Source organism: Eptatretus burgeri, chromosome 17, assembly GCF_056783735.1.
Source record: "Eptatretus burgeri isolate ZD-2024b chromosome 17, Ebu_testis_v1, whole genome shotgun sequence".
In the NCBI taxonomy this organism is placed as follows: domain Eukaryota; kingdom Metazoa; phylum Chordata; class Myxini; order Myxiniformes; family Myxinidae; genus Eptatretus; species Eptatretus burgeri.
The window spans coordinates 19,011,728-19,035,766 of NC_140977.1; the positions used below are offsets into that span (position 1 = coordinate 19,011,728).

The 24,039-nt window shown below is 44.3% G+C and overlaps 1 protein-coding gene across 1 annotated transcript in view; it reads left to right on the plus strand.

The window, feature by feature from the left end:
• LOC147009472 (uncharacterized) overlaps window positions 1-24,039 on the plus strand; it is a 44,623-nt gene extending 20,584 nt beyond the window's left edge. The window contains exons 2-4 of the mRNA XM_085862133.1: window positions 2,794-2,979; window positions 14,165-14,269; window positions 22,530-24,039. Of these exons, the coding sequence (XP_085718259.1) occupies window positions 2,877-2,979; window positions 14,165-14,269; window positions 22,530-23,389 (1,068 nt within the window). The 5' untranslated portion in view covers window positions 2,794-2,876 and the 3' untranslated portion in view covers window positions 23,390-24,039. The remainder of the gene's footprint in view (window positions 1-2,793; window positions 2,980-14,164; window positions 14,270-22,529) is intronic.

Here is a 24,039-nt window from a genome sequence, read left to right on the forward strand (position 1 = left end):
GCAAAGAAATCCCACGTCATCGCCAGTTTCTTACGTATGTGATAGGATTAAGTGGAGCTTGACAAAATCATGACAGGCACAGGAAGTGGTGGGCCAGGAACTACTTTATTCCACACTACATATGATATTGCAAGGCTGTGAATACACCACAAGTTCCACTTCGTCCACCAAGGAATCATTCTTGGTCTGGTGTACCGGTCTTTTCATGAGCATGGTACAAGGGAAGCCAACCAGGTGGGTATACAATGTCCGCTGGTGGATTGGCGCTCTGCATGTGAACGGCTGTTCAGCTACCAGCATCAGCGAAGACAGCTTCCGACTGCGCAGTTATCAGTTCTCATGACTTCAGAGCTAAGGTCATGACTTTCCAGATGATGCCGTTGTATATTTGCACCAGGCCATTCCCCTGTGATTATAGGCAGTTGTTCGGCTAGTGGCAATCCCACGGCCATGTAGAAACGGCTTGAGTTCATCAGACAAAAAGCAAGGTCCTCGGTCAGGATGTACATAAGAAGGCATACGAAAGACTGAAAACAGTCGGCAGAAACATTTTATGACAATTGCCGTCGTCATGTCGGCACATGGAAAAGCAAAAGGAAACCTCAAAAACGCATCAACAACAGTTAATATGTCGTGATTGTTTGTCATTGATGGCAGAGGTTCTTTAAAATAGATGTTAATACTCTCAAAGTGCAATGTAGCTTTGATCACTTTACTTGAGGTGGCCTTCGAATCTCGGTTTAAGTTCAACGAAAATCGGGCAAGAAGCACTCACACTTTTAATATATTTGATGGAAAAGGGTAGATTTTGATGGCGTACAAAGTGGACCATGCTTGTTCCACCTGGAGGGCAGAATGAGTTATGGTTTATTGTTCTCATGGCGATGCTTGCATGTTACGTTTTATTGAATGAGCAATGCTGCTGCAAAGTGTTGATTTCCTTTAATCCAGATGACCTTGGTATGATTTTTAACCTCCGCCATCGAAGATCGGAGGTTACTATTTTCACCCCTTTCTGTTTGTTTGTTTGTTTGTTTGTGAGCAGTATTACGGAAAAACTCCTCGACGGATTTCGACGAAACTTGGTGGGGGGGGGTTAGGTGTGGTCCAAGGATCATTCCATTAGATTTTGGACTTGGTCCCCCCCCCCAAAAATTGTTCCAGAAATTTTTTTTTGCATTTCTACATGTTTTAAGTGATTTCCAACCCCCCCTCCCCAAAAAAAAAATTGTTGGAGAAAAAAAAAATTTTTGCAACTTTTTTTTCAACAAAATTTCGATTTCTTTTTTTTTGCATTTCTACATGTTTTAAGTGATTTCCAACAAAAAACATGCCAAAATTATAATTGCGGCTGGTTTTGGAACTTCAGGTGGATATACCCATGTAAAATCAATTTCTGTCTCAAGGAATCTCGTTATGACGAATGAATTGAGTATGTAAAAGTTTAAAGTAAAAGGGAAAGTTGTAAACTATAACTCTGTGAGCACTGTTGATGTCAAATTGAATGAATAGGATATCAGGCTCACTTGAGTGACCTAGCCGTATTGGCGGCGGAGGTTTTGCACTCTACCGAGGGCTCCCCCTCTAGTTCTGAGTGCTGTGTTGATTCTCCTCACCAGTATTTTTGTCTTTTATTGGTTTCTATTTTCTGGAGTTGTGGTCTTTCTTTGAGTGGCATCAGTCTCATCTCCCCTATTTTGTTGGGCAGCTCTTCCTCCAGTTCATGCTGCTCTTCATCTTTCTTGTCTTCTTTCTTTTTCTCATTCTGCCATTCTCCATCCTCTTCCTGCCCCTCCCTGCACTTCATCCTCCTCTCCTTCATTCTGTCATTTTTCCTCCTCTTCATGCCGATCACGATCCACCTCTCCCACCCCCCCCCTTTCCTGGTGCAAGTGCTTCCTGGTTAACGTCAATGCGTCGGGTGCGTTCCTTTCCATATACAGTAGTGGGTCCGTATTCACTCCTTCTCCCTCCATCACTTGTTGTCCCAGTCACTGGGTCTCAATCCCGTGTGTGTGTGTGTGTGTGTGTGTGTGTGTGTGTGTGTGTGTGTGTGTGTGTGTGTGTGTGTGTGTGTGTGTGTGTGTGTGTGTGTGTGTGTGTGTGTGTGTGTGTGTGTGTGTGTGTGTGTGTGTGTGTGTGTGTGTGTGCGCGCGCGCGCCATCCAGGCCATAACTTTTTTACCATTTGAACTTTTGTCATCAAATTTTGAACAAAGCATTATCATGAGAATAAGGAGAAGAAAAAAATAATAATTTGGTCAAAAGGTCAAAGGTCAATTTCACATTAAATCGTAAATTTTCATCCGATTGACCTGAAACTGAAGAATTGGCACGTTTGGTTCACTAATAAAACACTAAAGCAGATTTTTTTTTTCAGGTCAAAAGGTCAAAGGTCTTGGTGACAATTGTCAATTTCATTGAAATTTTAGCATGGTTTGCATATTGAGTCACTGAAGCCTATTGCTTTTCAGGTAAAAAAGTCAAGGTTGCCTAAAATCATCAATCATCAAGTTTTCATTTTCAGATGCTTTCTAGTTTTAGATATGGATAAATCAAAATTTACATCAACATGTTATACAATTACAGCATTGTCTTAACAACCTGCCACATGTACAATTTATTTTGGGGTGTTAAAGGGTGGGTGTATGTGTGTGGTGAACGTTTAAAGTGCTGTCACTGACTTGGCCAGAGGATAAGGCTTCAAGTCCAGAGGTAGTTCACATGTAGGTGTGTGTGGGATCAAGGTACTCAGGGTGGAGTAAACATCAGGCATATTTCCTGCTTTTTGAAGGTTCACCCACTCAAGTTGGCTGTTGGAAGGATTCTTTTCGTCTGCAGCCGGAATCTAAACAGCCAACTGTGCTCAGGAGTGGAATGAAGGTCGAGGAGCTGAAAGGATTTTCTGAGATTGTGCAGATAAAAATAGAGGACGTGAACTCCTTTGGTCTGGAAGAGGAGCAAAGTGACCAGCTGAATGGTGAGTTGTGTGATCTACATCATTTTTGATGAGATCTGTGTTTGTTTAGCGCCGAGTTTTTTTTATTTTATTCCATACATGATGGAAGCTCGTGGAAGACTGAGAGCATAATGAAAGGGAATACAATGGGAAGGGGGGAAACAACAACAGCAGAGTTGAAGTGAGAGTGAGATGAAGTGGAGGGGACAAGGACTCATGGGGGTGAACAAGCTGCACACAAGTTAAATGAAACACAAGATGAAGAGGAAGGGGAAAGTGGGGATGAAACAGAAAAGTAACACATCAACCAACAAATGTAAAGAGGTGAGGGAGAGGGGGGAAATCACAATAATCTGGAAAACTGGAGTGCTTTGGAATGGGGCCATTGGGGAGGAAAATACTTTGGTTTTGGATGCAGGATGTTCTCTTGAAGACATAGAGGGGAAAAGAGGATAGAAATTGTGGAGTTGAGCTGATTCTGGATTTTGGTAGTTTTACCAAAAGGTGGTTGCTGGTGGACCGCATTTCCCCTGCAGAAACCTGTGGCGGTGGGGGGGGGGGGGAACTACCAACCTGTCTGCAATGTGAAAGTGATAGGCCCATAGACTCGGCTTCATCGTGAGAAATTCCAATTATCTTGAGGCTTTAGTTTCCATGGCATCAAGCTGAGCAAGGTGTGAGGCAGGGGTGCCAGCCCAGAGGGCAGAGCAGTTCTCCATCTATCTTATGAGACCCAAATGTGTGAGTGACTGTACTTCTTCATGAGGATTGTTGGTCTCGTTCCGAAGGGGTTGCGAGACAATGGTGATGCCCGTGTCTGTCTGTCTGTGTATCTATGTGTGTGTGTCCACATCTATATGTTTTTTCTTTAATCTTTTTAGCCCCCATTGGACTTAGTCTGAAATGGGGGATTATGGATTGGGTCTTGTCCGTCCGTCCGTAGTCATATCTCGGATATCTAAGGACTGATTTTGTTCAAACTTAGCACAAAGCCTATACATGATGGTATGCCTCTAGACATCATTTTGTTTCACGATTCGATCAAAGATGGCCGACTGGCGGCCATTTTAGTTGTGAAAAAACCCGATGTTGAACACGTCCTCAGCCATTTATCAGACATGCATTTACCGATCTTGTTCAAACTTGGCACATGGGTAGTGAATGATGGCTTACATATGCACGTCTTTTTTTTCGACATCAGATGCAAGATGGGCGACTGGTGGCCATTTTGTTACTTCTCCAATCTTGCCAAATCGTGCGCAATCTTCCATATCACCTGACCACTCAAGTCAGTTGCACATACACATAAATCTTGTAAATATGGGATAGCCCTTTAACTCCGTCTAGCAAAATTAATAAAACGATGGGGGCTCTGACATTTTATGTCTTTTCTTTTTGTTTTCTCTGCAACCGCCTGTCCGATCCATGCAAAACTTCACACACAGGAGGGACTTCCCATGAGAACATTTTATTGATAACTCTGACATCACAGGTTTCATGATATGACAGCCATATTTGATTGGACATCCCAGAAAGGGAAAAATTGGAAAAAAATTGGACATCCCGAAACCGTTCAATGAAAAAATTTTGAAACTTGGCATACGTCATCACCTCCCCATGTTGTATATTGGGCAATATCGATGACATCATCAGTGTATTAGAATTGCAGCCATAATTAATTGAATCAAAATCCTTGTCCTAAAAATCAGAAACTTCATATATCTGATCATCGGCCCGATGTGGATGAAGAATTAAATTATAACGTCATTCGTCACCTGGTCTGGCAGCCATATGGAATTGAAAATAAAAACCTAAAAAAATCTATTCTGGAACCACTTAACAGATCGAATACCCATGGGGATGCAAGGGTGATAACTAAAACGTCATCGGTTACGTGGTTTGGTCGCCATATTGGATTTAATGAAAACCTAAAAAGGTTCCTTCTTGAACCGCTTCATGCTTTAATCGATGGATGTGAAATTTCATGAATATGATTGACTAGCCATGGGGAATATAGATTGTAAATTTAAACATCATCGGTCACATGGTCTGGCAGCCATGTTGGATTGATGGTAAAACCTTAAAAAAAACATCTTCTGTCAAACTGCCTAACCAGTGGATCTGAAACTTTAAGGATAGCAATAACTACCTATCGGGATACCAAGGCGAAAAGTAAAACGTCATCTGTTGCATGATTTGGCAGCTATCTTCCATTGAACAAAAACCTTTAAAACTCTTACTCCGCTGAAAAGTTGAAAGTGAAAATTTATATATCTGATTTGACTACCCATGGGGAATAAGTTTGGTAACGATGATCTCATCAGTGATGTCATGTGGCAGCCATATTGGATTGAAGCAAAAAACCTTCAACAGCCTTCTCTGAAACTGCTGAACACATGGAAGCTTCTGTGTCAGGTCAGGCCAGATGAGATCTGTGACTTCCTGCAGGTGCCACGTAAGCCTGGACTAACCTGTTCAATGGTCAGGTTGTTGGCGACTAAACCAACATGGTGATGAGGGTGTATGATATGGACACCCAGCATGATTAAAAACAAAACCTGTCAAAGGGCAGAGGAGCTCCTTGTGAGCCAATGACCATCCATATTGAGTGCCCAACTGTGTCTGTGTACGTCCTCCTGCAGTTGGGTTACTTTTTTATTCAGAGGTTGGTGGCAGGATTTGCACTCCGACCACCGTAAAACCCTTCATTCCACAAAACGTACTAAAAGCACAAATAAATCTGAAAAACCACTCTGTGGGAGTACCTCCTGTGCAGCTGCCCTCTGCAGGGCAGCTCGCCAAATGACGGGATTGGGGCAAAGCCTTCGGGACCCCCCAATCTTTGATTATAGGAGGAAAACCACAGGGAAACCTTCCCGGGTCAGATTGCGGTAGTGTGCTTTGATAGGAGTGATAGACCCACGGGTCAGATTGCAGTGGTGCTGAGGTGTCATCCACCAGATGACGGTCTCCTTGGGTTAACCTGAGGCGGTCCCTTCGGGTGAGTGCCTGGAATGCTCTATCTCTAAGAGAGGATGATCACTTGTCTCTGTTATCATCTGAGCTCAATTTTTTGGACATCAGTATTGCAGCACTCTATGAGGTTCGGAGGCCGGATTGCGGCGAGATCATGGCGGGTGGTTACACCGACTATACTATGAGTCTGGTCGCTCTGATAGTTACCATACCCAAGGAGTTGCTGTTGCTGTGTCCAAGAAGCTGGCTCCAATGATAATTGAGGTAACACCGGTCAACGAGCATATTATGAGACAAAGAAATTGTCACTTCTTGGGTGTCATTTCCCTGGTCTCTGTATATGCTCCGACTGAGGCGAGTGATCTCACCGTGAAGGACGCATTCCATGCCACGCTCGAGTCTGTGATTGATCAGTGCCCCAGGCAAGATATTCTTCTCGTCTTGGGGAATTTCATTGCATCAACTGGAACTGATAGGGATGGTTGTGAGAGATGTGTTGGTCCCCATTGGTCTGGAACTGTGAACCAGAATAGCACTAAGTTCCTTGACTTTGCAAGAAGTCATGGACTTAGGGTGGCTGGTTCATGGTTTCAGCTCCCACAGGGTCATCACTGGACTTGGTATTCCAACACTGGTGGTGTGGCAAAGGAGATTGACCATGTGCTAGTTGATGGTCACTGGAGGGTGATGCAGAACTGCAGGGTCTACCGGAGTGCTCAGTTCCTCAATACTGACCACAGGCTTGTTGTAGCAACTCTGAAGTTGCAGTTTAAATCGGAAGAATGTAACCATCCCAGCCTTGGCTGGATGTTGGCAAGCTCACAGATGAAAGGACAGCTGAGGAGTTTGCGAACAGGCTGCGTGTGGAATTTTTGGGGTCTGGGTGCTTTGGGGAATCCTGAAGAGTTGTGGAGTGCCTTCAAGACCACCATCCTTGATGTTGCCAATGGATGTCTTAGAACTCACCGGAGGGCAAAGAAGGATTTTGTCTCTCAAGGGATGCTGGCTTCCATTGACCAGAGTTGCAGGGCAAGGCTGCAATGCAGAGCTGAGCTGTTCAAAGAGCTGAGGCGCAAAACTGTACGTGCGCTAAGGGTGGACAAGGAGGCCTCTGCGCAAGGAATCTGTGAGAGGGTAGAGCATCACCTTTGGTCAAGTGATTCTCGTCCTGCTTACAAGGGAATTCATGCATTGCGTTCCTCCAAGCCTGTCCCTCGGTGTACTGCAGTTATAGCAGAGGGTGGTGGGCTCTTGACAGAGGAGGGTGGTGGGCTGTTGAGATGGTTCCCCACCATCTGCTTGAGCACCAGTGTCCAGAGCAGTCAGGCTTTACACCAAAAAGGTCAAGGATTGACCGTATCCTTGCTCTTCGGGTCCTCACCGATCGCAGACGAGTGTTTCGGCAGGGGCTGCATGCAGCCTATGTGATCTCTGTAAAGCATTTGATTCAGTGAATTGGGATGCCCTTTGAAGTATTGTTGGTCTTCATGGGGTACCACCAAAGCTGATCAATCTGATGTGTGAACTATATTCTTGTACTGAGAGTGCTATGAGATGTGGTGATACCATCTCTGAATTATTTCCAGTTGCAACTGGAGTTCATAAGGCATGTGTACTGGCCCCCACACTTTTCACCGCTTTTACAGACTGGATTCTGGGGAGTATGACGGAGAGATTGGGCTGTGGTGCGTCATTTGGGAATGTCCAGATATCTGACCTTGATTTCGTAGATGATGCAGTCATCTTTGTGGAGACTTTAGATATCCTTTCTGGGGCCCCTCATGGTGCTGAATGATGAGTCGGAGCCGCTGGGATTTTGGGTTTCCTGGGTCAGCACTAAGATCCAGGCTTTCAATGACATATTGGATGCTGCTATCTTGTCTGTATCTGTTTGTGGCGATTCCCTTACCTTGGCAGTGATATTCATGTCTCTGCTTGCTGTGAGCCAGAGGTCAATAGTCGTCTGGGTCGAGCTTGGGGCGTCATGGATTCACTGGATCATTGGGGTGGTGCTGCCAGAACCTGTGCGGGAGGACGAAACTCCGAGTCTTCATGTCCTTGGTGCTTCCAGTCTTGCTCTGCAGATGTGAGACTTGGACTCTGACCAGGGATCTGAGAGTGCAACTTAATTCCTTTGACACCACGTCTCTTCGGAAAATCCTTGCCCATTACTGGACATACTTTGTATCCAATGAGCGGTTGCTGAGAGAGACTCAAATGAGATTTGGTACCTGCATAGTCTGTGAGCATCAGCTGCGGCTGCATGGACATGTGGCTCGTTTTCCTGATGCTGATCCTGCTTACCAGATTCTCTCAGTGAGGGAGCTTCGTGAGTGGAGGAGGCCAATGGGCTGAACACGTGCCTCATGGTTGCATCAGGTTGATCAGCAAATCAAGGAGATGGGGATGGGCCAGGCATCTGCATGGAGGATGGCCAGACAGAGGCCCATGGAGTACTGGCGGAAAGTGGACGCAGTGACGCGCTGCACCAGCACATGCTCCCATACCTGACCTGACCTGATGGAAGCGAAACTTCAAATCACGATGTGTCCGATCAAAACAGGGTTGTACCAAAGCGGCCCTAGCCATAACGGCTCCAGCCATCGGGCCCAGTTAGAACTGCTCGCAGTTATAAAGCACGTTTTAAGTTATTTTGGGGATCAAAACGTCAAAGCCACGGTCATTGTAGTTATGAAAAACACATTTGTAGCCGTAACGTTTGAACGGATTATCATAGAAACTTCAAATCACTCAAAATCAAATGTTCTTCGTTGAATTCGCTTTCAAAAGTGTGATCTCAGATTTGACAAGCGACCTCGAGTTTCATAGTCATCTTCATTGATGCAATTTCGCCTCAATGTGCACAATAGTGGTCGTTAAATATCCTAATAATCAATAAAACCATAGATAATGACAATGTGTGCAACATAATAGAGAGCATGGATGATAAAGGTATATGGGCCATAATGGCAGTGGGTAATAATAGTAGCATGTTCAGTTAACGCTCGTATTTTAGTTCAGAATGAGTGTGCGAGGCGAGACTACGCGTTCTATGAATGCGACTTGTCAGAAAGGCGATTCTTGGGTTTGCTTAGATGGTCCTTTCAGAGACAGTGAGATTGTGAGAATTTTCAGAATTGAAAGACATATTTCACATGTTTGAGCAGCTTGTGATTCGATGAAGGTCTGAAGAGAAGGAAGGAGATGCTGCCTTTCTCTTCTGAAGGATGAGGGATGTCACAGCTAAGGGTGGCATCATCAGCAAAGATATAAATAGGATTTTCCAGAGTCAGAGGGGTAGTTAATGAAGAATAGGACTGGGCATAAAACACTGCCTTGGGTGCAATCCAGCCTTGACAGGAGATTAAAGGATTCTCCTGAGAGCCACACAGTTGCAATGAGAGTAGAGGAAGTAACTAAGCCACGTGTGGTGGTGGCTTTGGATGCCATAGGCAGAGAGTTTCGAGAGCAAGGTGGAGTGCCAGACTCTATAGAAAGTTTGAGATATGTCTGGAGAGAGGGCCCTGATATCATGTGTTTCATTGAGAGCCTCCATTCATATTTGGGAGGGTACAAAGCAAAAGGTTCATGTTCGACTGACCAGGTCTGAAGCTGAACTTTGAAACAAGTTGCTGTGTATTTTGCGCCATGGTTCAGTCTTCCAGGTCAGGCCAGGTATGAGAGCATGTGCCGGAGCAGCGTGTCACTGCGTTCACTTTCTGCCAGTACTCCAGAGGCCTCCGTCGAGCCATCCCGCAGGCAGATGCCTGGCCCATCCCCATCTCCTTGAAATGCTGATCAACCTGCTGCAGCCACGAGGAATGTGGTTGGCTCATTGTCCTCCTCCACTCAGAAAGCTTCCTCTATGAGAGAATCTGATGAGCAGGATCAGTGTCAAGAAAATGAGCCACATGTCCATACAGCCACAGCTCTCGCCCACAGAAAATGCAGGTAACAAATCTCATTTGAGTCTCTCTCAGCAACCACACATTGGACACAAAGTCTGACCAGCGATAGCCAAGGATTGTACAAAGAGTCTTTCTCCCAAAGGAATTAAGTCTCTGTCTCGGCTCCCTGGTTGGAATCCAAGTCTCACATCCATAGAGCAAGATTGGAAACACTAAGCACCTGAAGACTCAGACTTTCATCCTCCTGCACAGGTACCGACAGCACTATATCCAGAGTCTCTGCAACAATGACTGCATCATCTGCGAAATTAAGGTCAGATATCTTGGCATTCCTAAATAATGCACTGCAGCTTGATCTCTCCGACATCCTCCCCAGAATACAGTCCAAACAAGTGCTGCAAATTGTGGGGGCCAGCACGCACCCCTGATGTACTCCAGTAGCAACTGGAAATAAGTCAGAGATGGTACCTCTACATTTTCCAGCACTCTCTGTCCCAGAGTATAGTTTCGACATCACATTGACCAGTTTGGGTGGCTCACCACGAAGACGAAGAATCCTCCAGAGGGCATCCTGATTGACTGAATTGAACGCTTTGCAGAGATCAACATGGGCTGCAAGCAGCCCCTGCGGAAACTCTGCTCTGCGATCGGTGAAGACCCGAAGAGCAAGGATGCAGTCAATCGTTGACCTCTTTGGTGTAAAGGTTGACTGCTCCATCTTGAGAAATTTCCCCTTGTTAGGCCAACTGTGTGCATTGAAATGGCCACGCGGTGAAATTGGTGAACAATGGCATTGTGGTGGATTATTCATATGCGTGCTTTCGCCTCTGCTCAGCCTCTTCAGAGATCATTATAAGCAGGAGACAATTATTCTGCAGCGGTCTCATGTCACCTGCTTGGGACTCCATGTCTGATACAATATACATCCATTAAAAGCCCTTTGACAACTCTCACCTGTCACTGGAGGAAACAACAAATCGGCTGTCACCTCATCAATCATCCCCAGCTGCGACTTGGTCAACAGTGTTAGTCAACACTCAGCCCTTCTCGTCAAAGAAGGCTGAATAAAGCAATCAAGGAAAGCCACACAAGATAGCCACACAAGATCCTTTGCTGTTTCAAGCTCTACCCCAGTTCTTCCACAGCTGCAAGTATTTTGAAGGAGCACAAGTGTGAAACCACCAATGCTACAAACTCACATCAGCCGTTGGACTTGTTTAATTACTCATTGGCGAATTGTCAGCGATAGTTTAGATGAAACGCTGTTCTGTGGAGGAACTCAGGTCTTTTCATCTTGTGTGTGCAACATTTTGCTCTTGGTTTGCAGGATTGTTGGAAGTCTGGCTTTGCTGCTGATGTACTTTGGAGCAGGAATATTTTTATTTATATTTGTTTCGGGTGCTGGGATCAACTCACCTATTCTTCCTGAAAGACAACGTAGGATCCTGAATGTTCACTAACCAATACTCACAGATGGGGCACATGTTAATATTCATCCGAGGGATGGCGATGGATGCATTGATGAAATCACTGCATGTAAAAAACGAGGATGGCAGTCGATACTTGGGTCGATATTTGAACTGAGGCTCAGAAGCTCAGTCATGTGTGCATAACTCCAAGAAATTGTAACGGATGTGGAAATTCGCAAACCACCATTCAGGGCCCGTAGGTGAGATATCTCTAAGTACATGTCAGTTAGCCCCAAACCCGTTGTTTTGAGGGAATTTATGTGATTCATCTGGGCTGCGACACTTTGAGATAGCCGTTTTTCTGTTTTATCTATATTTTGAACCAACCACGTCTCAACCGCCATCACACAACAACCACCACGCCAGCCATCGTCACCAACTGCAACCACGCTCCAACCCTCGGACAACAACAACAACGCCAATAGCCACGACCTTTACCTTCACAACTCACTCCCACATCATCGCATCACCGCCATTCCCAAACGGCACCATAACCATCAAACCACCACCGAAAACCCTCCACCACCTTCACCTCTCTCCTTCTACGGCCATTCCCGCACCACCTGTGAACACTGAGCGTCGGGCTGTCTCGGGCCCGTTCGGCGATTGGTGCCGAACGCACCGAGCCGCGAGTGCAAATAGCGCCTTTCCGAGGGAGAATTCGGATCAAGAACGCTACACGCCCACTTCCCTTCCGTCCAATTAGCAAGCACGGAGCGGCTTGGCCCCGCCTCCAGGCGCGTCTGTGTGAAATCGATATATGCAAATTCTAGGATCAGGGGAGGTTCACGCCCACTTTTCCTCCGTCCAATTGGCGAACGTGGCTCCGCCCCCGAGGTCATCCTGATCCGGATATTTGCATATTGTTTTCTCCTGCCGGCCCATAAAACGGCGAGCGCAAGGCGAATCAGGGGAGAGTGAGTCGAGTCATCGGTGTGGCAGAGAGTTGAGTCGGGTGGCGAAGTGATTGGTGTGGCAGGAAGGGTGGAGTCGGGCGGCGAAGTGATCGGTGTGACAGAGAGTTGAGTGGGGTGGCGAAGTCATCGGTGAGGCAGGAAGAGTTGGGTTCTGGAGTCGGCTGAGAAGAGTTGCGGGAAGAGGCAAAGGAGCTCGGGTCCGAGGCGAAAAGGATGGTGGTCGGCGACGAGGTCGCGGTGTGGGATCGCTTGACGCGGGACCCAAGCCAGCCAGCCATTCTCCTCCCCCAGGGCATCAACAATTCCCCGTTTCCTCCGCGCTGAGATAGTGCAACAAGGGGGCCCTGTTCCCACCCCACTCCAAACGTCGTGCCAACGAAATCCGCCAAGGAGCACGGAGTTGGGGCACAGCCACGCGGCCACATCTGCGGCTCGTCTGCCAACGCGTCACGAGGACGTGGGTAGGACCCCCCCCCCGGTCTCGCGGGCCTGGCCGCTCCTTCAGGTCACGTGCGCATATTGGCCTACAGGCCCGTCTGCCCCCTTGTCTATGAGGGTGGCTTCTTTCCTTTGCTTTTGAGTAAATGTGTGTTGGCGCCGTCTGTAAAGTAGAACTGTATGTGTTGCCGTGTGTGCGCGTAGTCAGTGGTAACTCTGTGTCATTGTTGCTTTTGTTTTTGTTGCTATATGTGCATTTTGACTGTTTGGCTCTCTATGTGTGCTTTCCGTGTGCCGGGAAACAAATGTGCTTTGTGTGAACTGTTTTCCCGTTTCGCTTCGTCTTTTCTTTATTGACCCTCCATCCTGCTTCACGTAAAGGGTTCGTAGTGGGCTTAATACGCCCGGTAATTGATCGGAACCGTTGAGGCCAACGATAACACCGCTCGGTTATCACTATAGCACGGAACGGACCGCTTAAGTGGTTCGTGTCCGGAGTCGACCTGCGGCGATGTACGATCGTCCAGTTTACCATCCGCGTGGGTACTTAGGTCGGTCGAGTTTGGCGAACAACCCTATCCTACGCGGGTGGCCGATTGGCACGATTGTGGTGAGGTCGAAAGGCCCACCCGTGACTGGCTCCGGGCGATAGTTCCCGAGGGTCACGACTGAATTGTCCGTCTGGTGAGCGACGCGGTCGCGATTCGAGTGACGCCGGCGGGCGCAAATTCGCAACAATATCTTGCCAGTCCAGTCTTTCAATACAATTGCTCATCAACACATGATTTTTTCCAAACACACTCCTGAGCTTTTCTCTACTTCCTGACCATTTTTGATCTTTTCCACTCCCCTTATCATACGGTCATATTATGATCGTCTAAGCTTTGGCCTTTTCATTCCATTCTCTGAATTTGTCATTCTGTTGAGGTGCCACATTGCCATTTAGTTTTCCATGAGGGTTGACTTTTGAGACAATAAAAAACTAGTCACATGGTGAATTGGAATTGGATGTAATTTGACAATCAATGCAGAGTGGGGAGAAAACTTTTTTTTGCCTTTTTAATTTTGCTGGTTGTGATTTTGGGTGGTGGTCTTCTTCGTTCATATGCAGCACAACGCTGTGGAGTAGCATCATTGGCTGAGGACACAGCTTTACCGCTGATGCAATGCCCTCTGCTGATTAGGGCAAGAATTTGGAATTTGGCCATGGTTTTTCTTTATCTTCTCTATTTTGTTCGTCGTGATTTTTTGTGATGGTTAAATTCCTCCTGAAGTTGTCGTCAGGGAGGAAGCATCACGTAACTTTGAGGCAGTTTGTACAGAACGTAACGCTTTGACACCATGTTATTTCCTGGGGAAATGTTTTATTTTCTTTCTTCAAAGAAGACCTCAAATCAATGATTTTAATGCAATATTTATTTCGATATTTTAAAGAGTATGGAACCAGCTGTGCATCTTACACAAGAATGCCTGCATTTAACAAAAGTTACTTTTCCAGATTTATTTGTGAAAGTGGAAGTGAAAACTGAGCATGACATCCACCTGGATCTGCCAAAGCCTAATGATTGTGAAGCTTCTTTCTTCAAGAACCATCCCCATGAAGGTTTGTGTCAATGCCGATACATTTTGCTTTGGACAGTTTGATGATGAACTCTGGTGTTAAGGAAAAAAACCCCCTACATTTTGATTTCATTGCTTAAAGAAATAACCACGATCGTAGATCAATTTCTCAAACATTCATTATCCTCTTCGTCATTCGTTGAAATATTTTTTACCAACAATAATGTACCTTTTTGTGTCCTTTTATCCTTAATTTGTACCTTCATCAATTCTGATTGAGCTTTAATTGTACACTTTTAATGCATTTATTTTGCATGTATATATATGTGCTCTTGGCTTGGGGAAAAGTGAGGTGACAGAGAGAAAAAAAAGATAACAAATTGACAGTAGGACAGTGAGGCCACAGTTGTACTCAAGGAAGGAAGAGGACCAGGAAGAGGAGAGAGGAAGGGATTAAACAGTAAACTGAAAATGAGATGATTAGGTTGGGTGAGGTCGATAATATTGTGGGTGGGGAAGTGGATGGCATGAGAGAGTAGTGAATTGTTTGCTTAAAGCCCTGACGGGAAGTCCAACTCAACCATATTCGGCCTTGAGACCACCTTTTCTTCTACACACACACACACACACACACACACACACACACACACACACACACACACACACACACACACACACACACATGGAGGTGAATACTTTGAGACCTGGAAGGTCTCTGTTCCATCCCCTAAAACTCACCCACATGTGGAGAAAGCAGTCAACAGTGGCAACTTGCATGCATAGATATTGTTGTGTTTGTGGAGTAGATGGAAGAATTTCATAGAAAAGGTTGGATTGTATGGGGTAGCATTGTCCGTGGATGGGTAGGAGACATTTTGTTGTCAATCAACTCGGGAAACTGTCAGCTTAAGTGTTACGTGTTACCACACGGGGGGGGGGGGGTTGTGGGGGGGCAGTGGGTGCTGTGTTAATAAGGTAGGCTCAAAGGCTCATATCTTCCAGAATGTGATTTCCCCCTGTGACCTTTTCCTATGTTTTTGCATTCCAAGACCGGCGATAAAAAGAAATCGTGTCCTTGGAACAACTGAGCCGGACGTTTCCAAAGAATCGAAAACCCCACCTCCTGGAATGAAAACGAGCGAGACCACACCCCTGGGATGGATGATGGATGGGTGCCGAGAGAGGGAGAGAGAGAGAGAGAGAGAGAGAGAGAGAGAGAGAGAGAGAGAGAGAGAGAGAGAGAGAGAGAGAGAGAGAGAGAGAGAGAGAGAGAGAGAGGTCAAAAGGTCAAAAGGTGCGGGGCAGAAGCGAGTGAGGCAGGATCGGCGGTCGGAAGAGAAGGGCATTACAGCTGGTAGTCCTCGACACGGTGAAGAAGGCTGCATGATTCTCGTGTTTGTGCTGAGGTTAATTTGCTCACATGATGGAGCGAGATGCTGGCCATTGACTGTTTGGCTGGGTCGTGTGAGACCGCGCCTCGGAGCCTTGTGTTGTACCGTCGGAGAAGAACGCAGTGCTATTTTGCAAAGAGCAGCAGCGTTGGCAATCTCAATCATGAGGAGGAACTTTGACGACAGCTTCTGGGCCCTTAATGAAGGGACCATCCGCACAAACTCCTTCACATACGCTTCCCAGCCAGAGAGTGGCTTGGCGACATTTTGGGCGCATTTTCCCACACAGTGACGACGTGGTTTGGCGAACCCCAAGCTTCAGAAACTCATCTCTGGGCACACAGCAAAGTGCCAGGAAAAAGGGAGGATTATTATTTTATTTATTCTGTCCCCTTGCCTGTATGAAAGTCTGTGTGGGGGTGCCTCAAATTGGAATTTAAGCTGCCTCACATTTCGTTATTATCCCGTTTTGATTTATTTCCATTATAAAAATTTGATTTCTGTTTATTAAACCCCTATTTATTTACTTTGCTTATGTTGTTTATTTGTCATGGTTTTGAGGAAAACCTGTGTGCCACTGTCCTTGCCGCCCTCCCGTCCTGCGTGCGTCATTAATCCCCAAGGAGCACATGTTCGCCTGCAAAGGAGAAAACAGTTTGGCTGTCCGTCTCGGTCGGTCTTCACCGGCGTGGACACGACAATACGAGGTGTGTTCAAAAAGTATCCAACCTTAATTTTTCGTGCGTAAACAAATGAAGCTTGGGAGGCGTGGTTTGGTGCACGTATGTAGGCGATCCTAATCCGTATGCGTAAATATTTTCCCGCCTGCAGAAGCTGTCAGTCGCCGACAGACCGCCGATGAGTGAGGAAGTGTAAGCGAGTGCCGTCGGATTTTCGTTTTTGACAAAATGACGGATCACTGTGGTCTCATCGCCAGTGATCACTATGTTGAAGAAGTTGGGATCACTGTTCACAGTCTCCAGCATGTCTTGTGCGATCTCCAAACGCAGTTGCTTCTGCTCGATCGTTAGCAGTTTTGGCACGAACTTGGCTGAGATTCTGCTTAAGCCCAAATCCTCAGTCGCAATGGATTGAATGGATCCAATGTTGACGCCTGCCTCGTCTGCAAGTTCTCTGATCGTGATTCGATGATCCTGCATCAGCAGGGTCCTCACTTGGTCAATGACGATCTCATTTCGGGATGTTGAGGCCCAACCAGAACGTGCTTCACTTTCCACTGATGTGCGACCATCTTTAAAGCGGTTATACCACTCTTTTATCTGTGTGGTGCCCATTGCTTCATTCCCGAAGGCCTGTTGAATCTTGCGGATCGTTTCCACTTGGGAATCGCCAAGCTTTACACAAAATTTGATGCAGGAGCGTTGTTCAAGTTTTTCCGTCATTTTGTCAAAAACGAAAATCCGACGGCGCACACTTACACTTCCTCACTCATCGGCGGTCTGTCGGCGACTGACAGCTTCTGCAGGCAGGAAAATATTCATGCATACGGATTAGGTTCACCTACATACGTGCACCAAACCACGCCTCCCAAGCTTCATTTGTTTACGCACGAAAAATTAAGGTTGGATAATTTTTGAACACACCTCGTATGTTCATATATACAAATATACACGTATATATATATATATATATATATATATATACATATACATATATATATATATATATATATATATATATATATATACATATATATATATATATACATATATATATATATATACATATATATATATATATATACATATATATATATATATATATATACATATATATATATATATATACATATATATATATATATATATATATATATATATATATATATATATATATATATATATATATATATATATATATATATATATATATATATATATATATACATATATATATATATATATATATATATATATATATATATATATATATATATATATATATATATATATATATATATATATATATATATATATATATATATATATATATATATATATATATATATATATATATATATATATATATATATATATATATATATATATATATATATATATATATATATATATATATATATATATATATATATATATATATATATATATATATATATATATATATATATATATATATATACATATATATACACATACACACACACGTAGTGTGACGAGCTCTCCCCCGATCCCCATTGGATATAGTCCAACACCAAAGCGTCACCTCCAACACAGAGGCCTTGGCCCGGCGACTCTGTCAAACAGACAAAGATTACACGGTCAACATCAGTTGAACATCAAACGGAGCCACCTATCTGGATTTCAGGCTTATTTGCCCTCATCAAGACGGCATGCAGATAAATATCGAACCAATGAGTACTGTATGTGGCGTTCTCCCAAGTAGGGCTTTTAGCTTGGAGGTTATGCAAGCCGTTGCTGTTATTTCCGACTTCAATAAAAATGGTACTGTTGGAAAACTAATAATCAATTTACTTGGAACAATATTTTTGAAGTTGTAAAATGTCCATTTAATCCAAAAAATGTCTTTTAGTGAGACTTACTGACATTTTATTGTTCTACGACAGCATGAACCATTTAGAATAAAGTGTGATGGATACGGAGCACACAAACAACAATATCTACGCTGACTGTAACAACAATAACAGCTATTGCTTGTTATAAATAATATTTTTTCACGTGTTTCACTTCATTTTACATCAAATTGACACTCGCAGATGCAGTCGACATGCAAATTACTATAGCATAAAATATACTATAATCGGGACGTGCAAGAATGAGTGACCCCCTCATGCGAAGAAACGCAACAAACATGCAACTCAGTAATGACAAACCCATGCCAACATGAATCCTAAGTGATCTCAGGTTGAACGTGACAAAGATGAAACTGGAACAGCAGCAGGATCGGTGAGTGAACCTAGATCGAATCACGCGACAATATGACATTGATCAGCTTGCTCACGTTGAGTTTGTAAAAGTTCAACAAGACTGTGCTCTGATGCAAGCACTGTCACTGATGGACTGTCATGCTCAAATGTGAATGGGTGGGCATGTTGGTGGAACTTTGAACACACCAAAGTTTGGATTATGCTGTCTCTGGGCAAATTCAAGTCCCACCAACACCAGTTCCACCGAATGAACTACATCATCTGTTGATGGACAACAATGCAACCAACAAGCACGACCATACGAACATACAGAGATTTAATGCAGCTATTTCTATGGCCACAATAACAACTACAGATGGGACCGTCTGAGGACGAGTGGCTAACTTCAGAATCAGTGGCACGGTATATCGTATCATTGGCCAACCATGCAGCGCTCCAGACACAGATCCATTGAGCCTTCAGACATATTTCTATGATGTGGAAGAACAGGTTCAGCATCGACTGAAGTTACAACCTCCAACAAATGACAAAATGGACACTACATATGATTCCACAGAATTCTCCAAATGCCTATCTTCAGTCATTTCTCAGCATTCAGGAGCTGCTTGACAAAGGCGCAGTGCCTCAAAACATCACCATCGCCATTCATGCAAATAAACAACCTGATGGAGAGCATGCCCGACACTTTAACCTGTCCACCAGCAGTGAAGTTTCCATCTTCCTGCCAAATCAAGATAGAGGCAGTCAAGACGGTCACACAGTGGTCTGCATGTACAGGGTACAAGGAGGTGGAAATCATAGCCTGCAGCACTTCAAATAAACTCACAGGAGCTACGATCCACTGTGTTTCCTAATCCTTTTCCTGTATGGTACAGATGGCTTCCACTTTGGTATTTCTAAGCTCCAGGGTCAATGAACAGTAATGGCTCAACAGTTCTATGCATACATGATCATGAAGGGTGCAAACAGTTTCAACATCCTGCATCACTGCAATCGCCTGTTCCAACAGTACTGTGTGGACTTGTGGGTCAAAATATAAATCGGGTGCTTGAAATACATCTGCTTCAACCAGGATAACCTCCATGCAAAACTCTACAGCGACCCACAAGATGCTCTTCATGCTGGTGATGCTGATTGTTCTGGACATCGCATTGTTCTGCTTGCCACTTTCACTGGTGGTCCACAATTTATGGGTAAGTTCTACAATGATGCCATGCCATGGTGTACTTGGTAACTTGAAGGCCAATGACTACACCATTGAGTTCCAGAAGTGGGGGCCTTCCTCATGGCCACTTCCTGTTCATTCTGATCATGGTGAACAACACATGGCAGGATGTGGACATGGTCATCGGTGCTGAACTGTCTCATCCCACCAACCCATGCACTCATGACCTGTTGGACTGTCTGAAAAAAATAATGGTGCATGGGCCATGTGGCACTATAAATCCGAAAAGTCCATGTATAATCAACAGCTGCTGCTCATAGGATTTTACGAAATATTTTACTGCTCAAACAAAGCTCGGCGATGACTCCTATCCAACCTAACTTCTAAGGTCTCCTGACAACGGTGGGCACACCAAAATAGCGACATTTACCGAAAAGACAACCCCCATTGACAACAGAAGCATTGTTCCATACACTCCATGGCTGTTCCATAAGTACCATGCCCATATTAACGTTGAATGCTGCGCTTCAATCAAGGCCGTCAAGTACCTGTACAAGTATATATTACAAAGGTTCTGACCTGGCCACTATCACCTTTGAAGCTGATGTGGACCACTTGAGATCTGCCGTGTGATGGCAAAACCTGCTTTTTTTTGTCCGCAAGTTTTTTTTTGTTGTTTTGAGCAAGTCCGGTTTTGGTCAAATTTGAGTTGGACCCATATCTGGACTTACGAGGTTTTTCCTGTCCTCCAAGTGTACTTAAATTAAATATAGCATGAGCATTCACTTCGATAATGTTATGGCAAAACTTAGCAAGTTCACAGTTACTCTCCCAAAGTGTTTGAAAAACCTAGTAAGTCATTTACCATCAATAACAGCATGATTTGGATAAAACTTTGTCCTGAAACAACTTACATATAATAATGATATAATATGACAAACTAAATCTATATTGACATATGGTATCTTAATCCCATGACGCCAATATTTTTCCTTGATAACTCAAATTGTCTGGAGCCGGACTTGCTAGGTTTTGCCACCACACGGCAGAGATTAGGCATGGAGAATCACTCTGATGAGAAGAGACAGTACGAGCAGTGTCACTTCATTGGAGCATCAGAGGCAACATGGAGGATCTTCACATTCCCCACACGGGACTGCACATCAGCTGTTGATGCTCTTCCTGTTCACCCCCCAAAAGAGCAGTGAGTGGTGTTCAACCCAGTTAATGCAGAGCAAGCCCAGGAAGCAGCAACCCAGACAAATCTGACAGCCAATATTTGTCAAGAATCGTGGAGATACACTGGCATGCAGCATTCTTTATTGTGACTTTCCTGAACACTTCACTTGGCAACCAGCAGCAATTTTAGGTCTGGAGAAGGCAAGCAGGACCTTCAGGGAACAAACCTCAGATGATAGGCAGAGTGGTTGATTGATGATTGATGGAAAAGTTTACGAGACATTCAAACAATCCTGCCAACTTCTCAATCTTCTTGAAGATGACAAAAAATGGTTCCAGTGTCTTGCTGAGTGTGCAAATGCACAAATACCAGTATGAGAGGTCTGTTCGTGGTCCTTGCCTATGTTGGGCAGAAGAATGGCATTGTACTTGCCACAGCTTCCTCTGGCATCGCTGCGACAATTCTCGAGCTGGGACGAACTTCACCTTCATGCTTCAAACTGCCCATACCACCTTGTCAGAACTGAACATGCAACATCTCTCCACGTGACATGACGAGACATCTCCTGGAAGCTGCAGACATACTGGTGTGGGATGAAGCACTCATGAGTCACCAATATTTGCTTGATGCCCTGGACTGCTCACAACAGAACATCATGAAGAACAACACACAGCCAGACTTGCTGGTGTTGAGACAGCTCTCTGAGAATAGCCAGAGAGATGTGGACTTTCACAAGCATATTATTATCAGATGAACCAACTGAAGCAAAGGAAGAGCAGGAGACATTTGCAAAAAAGATAATCATCACCAAGTCCAGAAGGAAGGATTTGCCATTGGGAGGAAACCCTTGTTGGAAAGTTCATGGATTGAGTCAGTCCTATGGAGTCACAGAAGTCCTTTGCTGAAGTACCATGGCTGGTGAGAGAGGTACCACCACCCAGCAAAGTTGCATGGTAAGAATTGAAATCACCACATATGAGAAAGAGAGAGTTGGAGATGAGTGTTTAAAAGTTTGTCGATGTTGTCTGAGAGGTATAAGATCAGTACAAGGGTAGTGAGAAATTGAGTTCCTGATATAAAGTACAATTCCACGACCATGGCATGGTTCAGGCTTATCAAATCGGAAGAGACAATAACGAGAGAGTGCCACAAAGGAGTCAGGGACATCCTGTGGAAGGAAGGATTCTGTTAATCAGATGATGTCTGGCTTATCGGCAGTGGCTTAGATGAAGAGATCTGTCAGGTTAGAGCGGAGACCTTGGATGTTTGCGGTCCACATAGTTAGAGATATGGGGGAGGAGGCATTGAGAGGTTGCAGAATGGGGTATGGGAGGCTTTGCTGGGGCAAGGTGAAGCTTTGAAGGAGGGGGGAGGTGGGTGAGGGGGAAGGTTTGAGTGTGTGGAGTGTGGGAGAAGGTTTGTGTGTCTGTGTGTGTATGTGTGAGTGGTGTGGGGGAAGGCGTCAATCTTTCCCTCACTCCGAGACTTCAACCTCCTGTGTAACCTCCGTTGCAAAAGCCCTGTTTGAGAGAATGCCACATGTACATGTTTGACTTGGGTACGTTTGTCAGAATGATATTTTAAGTATTGAACAAAATCACATTTTTTTTTTTCACAGGTCATGTGATTTTGTATTTGCAGGTGAATCCACTGAATCTACGAGGGGGATTACACCTACTTTTTTGAACGGCGCAGACACACGCCCACAGGACTCGTCAACTGAAACAAACCAGAGGACTTTTTACAAAGAACACAAACAGAATGAGGAAATGTCTGCAGAGAATAATTTTCACAAGACTCACAAAGGAAAGGAAGCTGAACACCCGTACAAATGCAAAACTTGTGGAAAATCATTCGTTTGGCCATTTCAATTTAAAAATCACATGAGAATTCATAATGGTGAACTCCCATACAAATGCACACATTGTGGAAAATCGTTCAATCGGCCATACAGCCTTAAAACACACATGAGAATTCACAATGGAGAACTACCATACAAATGCACAGTTTGTGGAAAATCTTTTATTCAGTCATCCACCCTTAAAAAACACATGAGAATTCACAATGGTGAGCGCCCGTACAAATGCACAGTTTGTGGGAGATCTTTCAATCAGTCATCTCACCTGAACTCACACGTTAGAATCCACAATGGTGAACGCCCATACAAATGCACAAGATGTGAAAAATCTTTTAATCAGCCATTCGCCTTTAAAACACACATGAGAATTCATAATGGACAACACCCATACGAATGCACAAGTTGTGGAAAATCTTTTAATCGGCCATCTCACCTGAAATCACACGTGAGAATTCACAACGGTGAGCGCCCGTACAAATGCTCAATTTGTGGGAAATCTTGTAGTCAGTCGTCCAACCTTAAAACGCACATGAGAATTCACAATGGAGAACGTCCATACAAATGCTCAGTTTGCGAAAAATCATTCGTTCACTCGTGCAACCTCAAAAGACATTTTAAAATTCATAATGGAAAATGCCAATAGAAATGTAAATTATGTGAAAAGCTTTTTATTCGGTCGTCTAAACTTGAAAACGTAATAATTTACAATGGGGAGAAAGAATATGGCAAACAAGAAGAATGCCCACGTAAATGTAAAATTTGTGGAAAATCCTTCATTAAATCATGCGAGCTCATGAGACACTTGAGAAGTCACATGAGAGAATGTCAACACCGATGAACAATTTATTGAAAATCTTTCACTCAATCATCCTGCCTTCAAACAAACATGAAAAGTAATAATGATGAGCACTCGTACAATCGCACTATTTGTGTAAAATCCTTCACACAATCAGCACACCTTATTAGTTATTACACAGGAGAAATCACAATAATGAATCCACATACAAATGTACCATTTGTGAAAATATTTTAGTCCTTCAGGCAATCTTAAGATACACGAGAAATTAGATTGGCTTTTCAGTCCACTCAGCGGAGAGCCAGCATTAAGGATGTGTATGTCGCCCTGTGGCCATTTACCTTACTTTACCTTTAACTATGGGATTTAAAGGGCCTGTCTACAACTGGCAGTAAAAACACTTCAGTGCTGTTCTTCTCAATCAGGTTGCACAACCATGTTCTGTGATCGTTGCATCATTTAATTAGTTTCAAATAAAATTATTCTGTGTATACGTA